Source organism: Symphodus melops (assembly GCF_947650265.1).
Source record: "Symphodus melops genome assembly, chromosome: 13".
Taxonomy (NCBI): Eukaryota; Metazoa; Chordata; class Actinopteri; order Labriformes; family Labridae; genus Symphodus; species Symphodus melops.
The window spans coordinates 20999251-21011177 of record NC_136703.1 but is presented as its reverse complement, the minus strand read 5'-3'; the positions used below and the strand labels follow the sequence as shown (position 1 = coordinate 21011177).

General features: G+C 40.7%; 1 protein-coding gene across 2 annotated transcripts; it reads left to right on the top strand.

Moving 5' to 3' along the window:
• Positions 1–2337: 2337 nt before the first annotated feature.
• On the top strand, positions 2338–11812 carry LOC306834611 (glucose-6-phosphate 1-dehydrogenase). 2 transcript variants are annotated; one of them, XM_079360653.1, is made up of 13 exons: positions 2338–2421; positions 3618–3736; positions 5963–6000; positions 6106–6214; positions 6816–7033; positions 8208–8366; positions 8823–8948; positions 9124–9217; positions 9324–9510; positions 9607–9842; positions 10230–10306; positions 10518–10610; positions 10700–11812. In XM_079360653.1, the coding sequence occupies exons 1-13, from the start codon at positions 2400–2402 to the stop codon at positions 10788–10790; spliced, it is 1569 nt and encodes a 522-aa protein (XP_079216779.1). In that variant the 5' UTR covers positions 2338–2399; the 3' UTR covers positions 10791–11812. The 2 variants fall into 2 exon arrangements, with proteins under 2 accessions (XP_079216779.1, XP_079216778.1); XM_079360652.1 differs by lacking the exons at positions 2338–2421; positions 10230–10306; positions 10518–10610; positions 10700–11812 and adding an exon at positions 2428–2618 and having other exon boundaries at positions 9607–9867.
• Positions 11813–11927: the final 115 nt, after the last annotated feature.

Genomic DNA, 11927 nt, shown 5'->3' with positions numbered 1-11927 from the left:
CATCAACTTTAAAACAATTAAGAGGCATTAACGTCCTATTATTTGGTGATCCTGTTAGCTCCACCAGTAGACACTTACTGGAAACTTCTTTAGTAAACAAATCAGTTTGGTTTGTTTTTTTATTTTCTGGAACCTTTTGACTTCCTTTCAAATAACACTAAAATAGGGTATCATTTATAGGTTATTTGCTTTATTATATTAATCAAGCAACTTTAGTTCTTCGATCTTCAATGGCCAATCAGATCAAATAGCACGTCTAAACAGTTACAGATGTTTTTTACCTATAAAACTGAGCTGACTTGTTGGTAAAACCATTTCCATACATGAATGTGCAAAAACCCGAAGTCTTTCTTTTTTTCCATTTACCATTATACACACTCCTGAAAATATTATAACTTAATGTGGATGGGATTTGTTGGCTTGAGAGTTTTAGAAACAATGTTCACTTTTGGCGAGATAGATCTTTATCCAGCTTCTGGTCTCTGGCTGCCTGAAACCAGATGAGGGATTTAACCAGGCTCCTCCAACATGTCTTCAGGGCTACTGCTGTGGCCCCTTGCTCAGCTGATGCACCCACTCCATCATCAGGCTCATCATCTTGGCCTTTCTTCCTCTGGAAATCATACTTTCTCACTGCTGCTGGGCAATCCCATTTCTGACACCAATTGTGAGGAATGACCACAGAGTGGTTGGATATTAGTGACGAAGGTAGAGGTCAGGTAGGTGTGAATCATCTGCTATATTTTATTTGGCATAACAGCATGAAAAAAAAAAAAAAACACGATTCGCTGTGGAGTAGCTCCCACAAGCAGCAACAACCCCTATCTTCCTCATCCACCTCTGAAAGTTTTACACTTTTTTTAAAAGTGCATACATTCATTTGTGTTGAGGAAATTCTATCCTCAATTACAATAATCATGATAACTCCCCAAATTTCTAACGGATGTTCACAAGGTTTGGTTTGTTACAAACAGCAGAAATGTAGTTGTGATACAGGACGTTTGACACAATGAAAAATACATGTTTTCATGCCACGTGTGCACTGCATGTATTGCATTATATTTGGACTTTTTCTCTTTTTTTATTCTGTTTAAGAGTTCATTTGTTACTGAGCGGCATGAACTCAGGAAGAGACACAAGAGCTCTTCTTGGTCCCTGAAAAATGTTTATCCAGAGGCCTATACGCGTCTGACGTCTCCTTGCAGTATTTTGAGTACACATCACGGCAAGAGATACGGCTCAGCTCTGCCATTAACTTTTGTTTACATGTGACCCATGGACACATTCTTGTGTCTCTTGAATTAAAAGGGAAAGGAACCACAGTATAGGGCCTGAACAAGTGTGGGTCTTCACAAAGGTACTGACATTTCTACACCATCTGAACTATGGAGCAACAGTTGTTACAACACTGTCCCAAGCTTACAAGGGAAATACTAACATTTCCTTTTCCTCATTCTTGTCAGCCGACCACTAAAGTTTGTTTCAAAGGGTGCATTGTTGTTACTTTCAGAAAAACCGCATGAGGAACCCGTCTTCAGGAAAGTGTTGACCTCAGTACAATTTTCACATTATGTACATTCAAAGAGTTTAAGGTCCATGTTATTGATCCCTCATCTCAAATGCAAGATATGGGAGTCAAAAACCAAAGTCCCCCTTCTATGCATAATGCCTGGTAAAGTTCCACTAAAGCTAATATGAGGCCTCAACAGATTAAAATAACTTTTACTTTCATGACATGTTACTCAAGTAAAAATGAACAAAAGCAATGGGAATTCAATTGAATTAAAAAGCATTAAAACATGTTTAATTTTAATTGCTTTATTTTGCTGGGATCAAAAAAAGGATTATTCTGTCTTATTCTAAACCACATCATATGGCTTGTTGATTGTTTAATAATCTCTATCCATAAATTATCTCAAGTTATCAAAAATCTAGTAGTATAATCATAGTATATTTTACGCTCTATGGTTTTGGGGCAAGTAGGCCTAAAGTATATTGTTTCTTTGTTTCTTCAGATATAGAATAAAGTATTGTATTGCATTGTATTGATTTCTATTACTTCCTACCATAAAGATATATAAATGGAGAAATCTTATGACGAACAGTCTTTCTTTTTTTATTTTTGTTTTTCAAATAAATCTAAAAACAAAACCAACCTGTGTCCTTATTTGCCTCAAATGTTTATACTTTTATTACCTCTCCTACTCAACTCACTTGATATGAACATTTACTCTTTTGTTATATGCGTACCATAGACTGTCATCATAGGCGCGCACATTAATATTTAGTACTTACGGTATTTGGTGCGCGCGCACGCACGTACGTACGTACGTGAGGGGGGCTGGACAGTTAAACCACGCCCATTCAGCACGTCGGTGACGTCACTTGATTCGACAGTGATGGGAAGTCGAGCGAGCGCTGGTGAGTTTCTTCCAAACCAATAATATCTCTCAATTCTCGTTTAGTCACTTGAACAGGGAAGTAGGCAGGCACAAAAAAAAAGCGAGCGAGAGCAGCTCCACCTCTGAAGTGTTATCGCTGTGAGTGGGTTTTAAAAGTCTGCATCCCGTCGTCGGTGGTTTGATCTGCCAGGTTATCACCTCGTTAAACACACTTTTGTGAGTAGCATTCGTTTGCTATTTTGCTTGACTTTAACATGTGTTTACATTTAGCTGTTAAGCGATGTGCTCTGTTGCTAACTTGTTAGCTGTAAACAGCAGGTGTGTTGCTTGTCAGCTCTCGTGTTGTCATTATAACAGTGAAGTGTGAAGCTATGAGCTGATGATGGCTGAGGGCTTTTAGTCTTAAGTCTCTGCAGCCTGAAGTTCATCAGCTTAATGTGACCTCTTCTATCAAAGGTGGTTTCAGCTTCACAATCAGCGTTAACCTCATATATTAACCGAGCTTCATCATGCTGCCGTGCTGCAACGTTGAGCTGTCTGTTTAGGGGATTTGGTGGAGGATTTTACTAATATCATTACAGTTTGTTGTGTGTGCGCTATTTCTGGGAGCTAATCAGGGAGCGACTGACAGAAATCCACGTGCAATCCCTCTGAGTGATGATTTTTTTGTCGAGTTCATCGAGTGTGAAAATGAAAACATCACTGAAGAAATACATGGGGGGGGGGAAAAAAATAAAGCACTTCCTGACTTGACTCATTGTTACAACTTTAAATGAGTCACAGAGAAATCATATTCCTGCAACTCCTCTCTCGTTGAATGATGGATCATCGAGGAAGTGAAGGGCCAATGCAAGTGGTTCCAGATGAGGTCATTTGGTGTATAAATCACATATAATAATAATTGCATATTTCTTTAGCATTGATTCCCAGTCAGTCCTCTGCAGTTCTGGCCAAAGAAGATGTTTAGAATAAATATCATTGTTTGTGTGACATTAAGTTTCTTGTAAAATGCACACATCTTAAAAATGTGACTATTCCTGAATGTTGTCTGGCGAATCCAGAACAAACAAAGACCGTCCTTGGTAGATTCCTGATTGGTTGAGTCTGTCTGTTATTGAAGTTTACATTTTTAAATGTAACATGTCAAGAAAAGAAAAAACATTGGTTAAAAGTATTCGTACTTGATTTTTATTTTTTATTTTCTTTGTATTTTAGAAAAAATGAGCATTCCCCTCTCTCGCTCTGAGGTGTTTGGGGAGCTGAGGAAGGAGCTTCATGAAGATGAAAAGTTCCGTCAGTCGGACGCTCACATCTTCATCATCATGGGAGCATCGGTGAGTGCAGGGGAAAGGCGGGGGTCATCGCCCACTCAGTCAAACGTTTAATACACCACAAATTTAGAAATACAATGAAAGAGCTCGTGGTCAGGTGCAATCCTAACCAAACAACATTAAACATGTAATTAAGAAGCTTTTGGTTTTTGTTGTTTTTTCTGCATGTTCGTAATATATTGGCCCGTTACAGTTGAGAGTTGTTCTCCTTAATTAGTTTGACGGTGTGTAATAATCTTGTGAAATCCTGCCAAAAATTGCTGCACATTCTGTGATTAAGGAACTGTTAAAACTGATTCTACCAGTCTTAAGCAAACCATCACCGCCCGGTCAGCCTAAAATTGAGACATGAAAAACCTGAAACTTCCTCTTTCTTCATCAGTTCAGTAGCATATGAAACCTCAGACTCCATATCGAAAACAAGTTCTTCATAATATCTTATTTTCTCCTCAGCAGAAAGCAGGTTTTGCATTTCTTTGACAAATTAAAACATGATTGCATAACTTGTTATCAGGGTAAAACAAACATAATTAGTAATTATAATAATTCATTCCACCTTTTACTGCTGAATGTAAAATAATCACCCACTGCAATGTAACATGAGCTGCCTTCTCTGTTACTCATTTCATCAGAGTGCTCAGGTTCAGGAAGGAAAAACATTTCAGGCATTCCGAAACTTTTTAGACTTGTTTCCTCATTTCTCTATCTAAAATGTTTCCTCTTTCCATTTATCTCTCTGTGTTCAAGTGTTCCTTCAATCTCAATGAGGCGTGCTTAGGACTGTTGTATATAAAACACAACCTTACAGGCTCAAGCTCGTCTCCTTCGTGTAAACTAAATCCTGGAGTTTTTTTTTTTTTTTACATTTTCTGATTTAAAAAGAGAAAGTTGTTGTATTAGAGGTTTTGGTTATGTCCTCTGTTCTCTCTTTGTTGTGCTTATTAGAGGAGTGTGGCATTGTTGCATTTTTTTTTTGCAATGTCACTGACAGTCAGCGTTTTTCTTTCATTGGCGTGCACACAGGCAGGTCAGGGCAGGCTGGGGCGGGCTGATTGCAATCTCACTCTGGTTAGGCGAGTTTTGTGTGTGTATGTTACTGCACTGGTTTTCCACTTCCTGTTGACCAAAAAAATAAAGACCACACATTGATAAACTCTTATGCATTAGTTCTGGCTGTTCAGGAAAAGTTTAACACGCTTGCCCTTTGCTAATGTCAGACGATGTGTGTACCCGATCGGCTCAAGTGAATTACTAACTTCTTATCCCAAGTGTGCCACCAAAGGTTACCATAAAGACCGCCAATAAACGTCAATAAGGATTAATCCGTTGATTATTTTCCTATTGGTCTATTATTTCATCTTCAATCCTCCATTTCAGTATTTCTCACAGTGACACCATCAGACCTGTAGCTTTATCTGAAGCCTGGAGATATTCATTGTCACGTCACAGAGAAGAAAAGACAAACAGGGGAGTGACTTTATTATTACAGATGTGACAGTGGGGGGTAAACGGGGAATAAAAACAGCATCAATAGCAGAAACAGTTTTTTTTTAAAAAAGAATAAAGGGAGAAAAAATACAATAGAATTAAATAATACAAGTAAAAGTACTAATAAATATAATACTAATAAAGGTACTGTATGATGGAGGATTTTTTTTTTTTAGGAGCTGCTGTAACAACCAAATTTCTCCCATTAGGGATCAATGAAGTTTATTCTTATCTAGACTACAGGACAAGTCATCACTGTCAATACAACGTTTCTCTTGCGTGAGCGTATTGTTAAACTGTTCAGCAGCGTTAGTTTAACAGGTAAGAGAACTGTCTTCACTTTTCAACTTCAGTTTAACATTAAGTCCTGTTTCCTCGAGTCGCTCCGATGCAGAGTGAGGGCATAGTGCAGACACGAACACAGACAGAGACACACTCAACATACTACTCAAAAAGAATCATCCAAAAACACACAAGTCGAAGGATCATATATATATATATATATATATATATATATATATATTTATTATATAAAATAGTATGATTATTTTACATTCTGTGTCTGAAGTCTCTCGACTTTCAGACGTTGTGACCGGACCTGTAAAGTGACATCTTAACACCTCTGTGTCATGGCGAGCAATGACCACAGTGGGCCGTTTTAAAAACACAGTAACAGTAGTTCAAGTCATATGTTTGTTGAAAGTCAAGTCATTCGTCTGATTTGTGTGTTTGCACCTGCAGGGGGATCTGGCTAAGAAGAAAATCTACCCGACTCTTTGGTGAGTGAACTTCTGACCCCCGTGAAGCAGACACTCCTCTAATCTGGACGTGATCTTCTGGAGTGGGGTTTAATGATAACAAGCTGTGTGTTTATCTGTCACCAGGTGGTTGTTCAGAGATGGCCTCCTCCCCGAACAGACAAATTTTGTGGGCTTTGCACGATCGGACTTGACAGTCGATGCCATTCGAAGTGCTTGCATGCCGTACCTGAAGGTAACCCCTGACCTTTTGAGAATACGCTTTAAAAAATTAACCATTTAAAAGTCTAAAAAGCCGCTGTGTGCTACCTGCTAACCCCAAACAGTCTGAGGTAGCCGTGAGCTGGTTTTCGACCATCTTGACATTTTTAGCAGCCAAAGAGCCTGATATTCCATCATCAGCTGGTGGAGGCCTGAAAAGTAAATGTCCATCAATCACAAATAGTGGAGCCACATTTATCAGGTGACAAGCAGGATTTCAAATGAGTGTTTACTCTGCTCTTAAATCACCACTGGTGTAAATAATGGATGTTTAGAATACTTCACTGTGACCACTAAGAAGGGGATTTATCTAATTGTTGTTTTCAAGCTTGTTATTGTGTCAAAAAAAAGAAGTCATGTCAGGTTTACACTGTGAAGATATCATCAGTCCAGTCGGACATCTTTTTTAGAAAGGCAGTAAAACTCTCCATCGCTCATGGTTCATGTTTTTTTAATTTTTTTTTAAAATCTTCTGTTCCTGATGACTTCCTCACACGTGCACTGCATTTTATTATTTGATTTGGTGAAAAAAACTCTGTACTATATGTGTAAACGCCGCCTCCCTCCGACTCCAGGTGACGGATACAGAAGCGGAGCGTTTGTCGGCCTTCTTCAGCAGGAACACGTACATCAGCGGGAAATATGCCGACCAGGAGTCCTTCTCCAAACTCAACACACACATCCTGTCTCTGCCCGGAGGACCAGAGGCCAACCGCCTCTTCTACCTGGCGCTGCCTCCCACCGTCTACCACGACGTCACCAAGAACATAAAGCTAAGCTGTATGAGCACAAAGTCAGTACGCTCACTTATTATTTATTATTGTTTTGCTGTCCGGCTACATTTCAGTGTAGAGCTCACCTCTGAAGTCAGACTGCGATGAATATGTGAATCCCAGAGTAACTCATGATAGGCCCTGAGTCCACGTAACACTTCTGAGTGCTAGCGTCTTTTTTTTTTTTTTTTTTTTTCTTCCTCCAGTTGTTTTCAATGAGTAAGGAGAGCGCTGTCTGCCATGCGGTGTGCACGGGAGGGAACGTGGGGTGATCACAGCCCAATCAGCTGCTTCTTACTGGTTGGCTGAATGTCTGTCATGTTTGAGACTTTGGCAGTACGACTGCATTGACTCACACAGTGAGAGCAGAGCCACGAGCCGCGCCGCCTGACTTCAGGCCTCTTTACCCGATTACACAAACTGTCAGTGTGAAAGCACTGTGGCATCAGCAGACATGTCTGTCTACCCACTACTATTAAAATATGAACAAGAAACACGACTGGGGACCTTCAGCTGCCAGGGAATCTTTCTTACGATTCCTCTGTCTGGTTGGTGATGAGAGAGCGGGAGTGTTTGTGACGGTGTTTGTACTGAAGCCGCGCATACGACACAACGTGAATACAAACTGATCTGACTCCCGCTCATGTCTGTGCGAGTTTTCAAAGGAAACTTTGACAATTGTCAGTCCTCAGTCCTGATGTAACATGGACTATTTTAACTATTCACTCTGTTCAGAGTGAGTTGGCATTCCACCATGACCTTTTCTATAAGCATACAGTGTGTGTCTGGCCTTAGGGCTCACACAGAGATCCAGACTGACGTGGTTCTGACAGAGCAGCCCTTGTATTGAATACATATGGAACTCTGTTTGCAGTATTAGCTGAGATATGGACATTTTTGGTTTCTGCTCGTGTGCAGCGGTGGAGCGTGTTTCTATTCTCAGCTTTTTCTAGTATCGTCTGCTCCATTTGTTTCAACGGGGGTGAAATAACAAACCCCAAATGTCTCTGTTTAATTTGTAGAGTTCAACAGCGCCTTCAGAACCATAATTAACACAACCTGTACATTATAACCTTCATCACCTGTATGTCTGTGTTAGCTTTACATATTGTTCAAGTCCATAGTGAAAAGAAACCTGAGCCGGTCGTGTCCCCCCCTGCTGTGACTGATGTTCTTCTTGTTGTGTTTCTGCAGAGGCTGGAACAGGGTGATCGTAGAGAAGCCGTTTGGACATGACCTCCAGAGCTCTGAGGAGCTGTCCACTCACCTCTCCGCTCTGTTCACCGAGGACCAAATCTACCGCATCGATCACTATCTCGGCAAGGAGATGGTGCAGAACCTCATGGTGCTCAGGTGAGAAAGCCTTTGACACACATCACCAGCAGTTCATTGTTTTACGAGGCCTCGTTAAGATTGTGATTTTACAATAGGACACTGTGAAAGGCTGTGGAGGGGAACAAGGTTTGCTGGTGACTAGGTTTAAAGTAACAAAGTTATAAACAAAAACTGAAGTTTCTGGAAGCTGCAGTAGTTTTGAACAGCACAGTGAGACATTCTTCAACCAAATAAACATTAAATTTGTGTTTTTCTGTTTCCTTCTTTTAAGATAGAGAGAGGCTGGGGACAGATGTGCAGTATATTGTCATTCAGTGGCATTTCTTGAGAAATAATTGTTTGAATAGGTGAATCACGCAAAAAAACGAGTCAGCATCTAGAACATTGGACGAATGTTTCTACATGTTGTCATGAACAGCTGTCTGTTCACCCCGTGTACGAGGTGTGATTATGTGGTGTCCTTTTTTTTTTTAGGTTTGGGAATCGTATCTTTGGGCCGATCTGGAACAGGGACAGCGTGGCCTGTGTAGTTCTCACCTTTAAAGAACCCTTTGGCACTCAGGGACGAGGAGGATACTTTGATGATTTTGGGATCATCCGGTGAGAACTAACAGACTGTTCCTTCTTGAATTGTAAATCACGGTACGCAGCGAGCATGAACTATGTTGGATGGATTGGACCAATTTAATAACAACACAGGATCAGTTTTAATAAATCTGATCACATCCTTTTCTCTGTAGTTTGTTTGACCTCCTGTTCCCTTTGTCTTCATCAGCGATGTCATGCAGAACCACTTACTCCAGATGCTCTGCCTGGTTGCCATGGAGAAGCCAGCATCCACCAGCTCGGATGATGTCAGAGATGAAAAGGTACGGGCTCAAACGCAACACAAAGCTTCAAGTGAGGAGAGCGAGCGCTCATACGATGGTTTGTGATTCTGAATGTGTAAACGGAGGACGCCTGCTCCCTCTTTAGGTGAAGGTGCTGAAGTGCATCGCTCCAGCGTCAATGTCAGACGTTGTTCTTGGCCAGTATGTGGGGGATCCAGAGGGCGAGGGGGACGCCAAACTGGGTTACCTCGATGATCCTACAGTTCCAAAAGGATCGACTCAGGCCACCTTCACCACCGCTGTGCTGTATGTGCACAATGAACGCTGGGATGGTAAATAAATGTGCCCATTCACAGAACAAATTCCTACTGCTCTCCCTTTCTGCACAGCCCTTTGTAAAAGCAGTGGTATGATGATCATATCCTCAGGTGTCCCTTTCATCCTCCGCTGTGGAAAAGCTCTGAATGAGAGGAAAGCTGAGGTTCGGCTGCAGTTCACAGACGTACCGGGGGACATATTCGGAGATACATGTCGCAGGAATGAGCTGGTGATGCGCGTGCAGCCGAACGAGGCTATCTACGCCAAAATGATGAGCAAGAAACCCGGCGTCTACTTTAGCCCCGAGGAAACTGAGCTGGACCTCACCTACAAGAGTCGATACAAGGCAGGTTGAAAAAGGCCAAACTGACTATGGCTTAGAAAAGCCCATGTGATGGATAGATGAAGGATGTAATATTCAGAGGAAAAAGAAATAATCCCTTTGCGAGATAAATGTAGAAAATCCATTCAAATATTGTTTTAAATTATGAGACTAAGTTACAAGATTTACAAAGCAGAAAATGAAATGATATTTTCTATGACATTATTTTGTTTTTAATTTGTGATAAGAATCTGAAACACTGAGCTGCAGGTTACACATTTAGGAGAAAAATGTCCAAAATATTTTGGGGATTTTTTTTTTCAGTCATGTATTAAGGAAATTCGAAGTTGTACCAGTGTTCTGTTACCAGTGTCTCTCCAGTTTTAAAAAATGAACGATGTGAAATCACAGGACGTGAAGCTCCCAGACGCTTACGAACGCCTCATCCTGGATGTTTTCTGTGGCAGTCAGATGCACTTTGTGCGCAGGTGCGTCTTTGTTTTCCTCTACTATCCTCTCATGTTACGTCTTGGAAGCTTAAACCTGTGTAGCAAGCTGCAATGTGATTTATGTGTGCTAACAGTTAATTCCACTAGATGGCGACGTAGTGCATATTTCTCTCTGTCTGTGCATTAAAGGGAAACCTCAGTCTGAAAGGACTTTCATGTTTTCACACGATCATGTTGTTTGTTTTCACAGTGATGAGCTGAGGGAAGCATGGAGGATCTTCACACCTCTTCTTCATCAGATAGAGCGAGAGAAGCCCAAACCCATTCCTTACAAATATGGAAGGTAGGATGTGTAGTTCACTCCGCCTTATAGCTAAAAATACCCCAAACTAATACAGAGTGTTTATTGTGATTGTTTTTCTTTCTTCTCAGCCGTGGCCCAACCGAGGCGGACGACCTCGCCAAGAAGGTTGGATTTCGCTATGCAGGCACTTATAAATGGGTCAACCCTCACAGACTGTGAACTGTGAGGAGATGAGGGAGGAGTAGATGTAGGAGAGTAGGAGAGTTTGCAGCAGGGTGAGTGAGCTGTGTCATGTTCCAGCACTGCAGTGTCTTTAAGGAGAGAGGTGTTTCCACCATGTGGATCCATTGAGGTAGCAGTTAGCTATTTAAAGAAAACTGTCTATATTTCAGGTATAGAATTATTTCTTGGAGCCAATTCATCGGCTATTTAAAATAGCATTAGTAATTTATGCTGATGTCTTAGACGGGCCTATACTACTTTTTTTTTTTTAAATACATTTGTACATTCCCAGCAGATTTCCGTGTTTTATTTTGGGACCAGTTTTAGAGAGAACGAAAACTATGAACCGGGACATTTCTTTGAACAGAGCTGATGCTGTAGCTCCACATCGATATGAAATAGGTCTTAATTTGTCAGGATGGAAAATGGAATAAAAAAAGAGAACAGAGCAGAACAACAAAACACCCAGCTGAGTCATGCTCACCCACTGTAAGTATCGTACCAAAGACAGTCAGCAGAGAAGAAAACGCAGAACTGATTGTTCACCATCTTTCACTTGTGATTGTAATACCATTATGCTTCTGTTGCATTTATTAGTCATGCTTCTATCTTATACAACTTTCATAGCCTCTCTGCCTCCTGTGTCTGGGTCCAAACGGGTCATGGCTGTCTGAGATGTATAGACTGTGGTTTATATGGAGTGGTAGAGGCAGTTTCTCTTCGAAGCATTCATTCTGCGATAGTCTTAAGTGTCCTTAAGGACTAGCAAAACAAACTCTGTCTTGTTTAGTAGACTCCCTTTGAGCTTTGGTCCCTTTTTGTTTACATGACGTTTATTTAACTTGCTGATGTTTGTCTTCAATTTCTCAAAAATATCCATACAGCAGCATCATCTACGACTTAACAGTGAATGTCTTTGTTACGATGTACTGTACGTATACTGCTGTTAACCGCACTCTCACATGTAAAGCTAGCTACATTTTCACAACTTGTAATAAAATAGTTTTACTTCTCTTTTAGTGCGTTTCATATTTTGGGGTCGGTCATATAAAGATGGGTGTTTGTTGAAAAAGTGGAGCATTGAAAGGTTACTGTTCTTGCACGTTCACAAGGACTAAATATGTTTTAAATTAA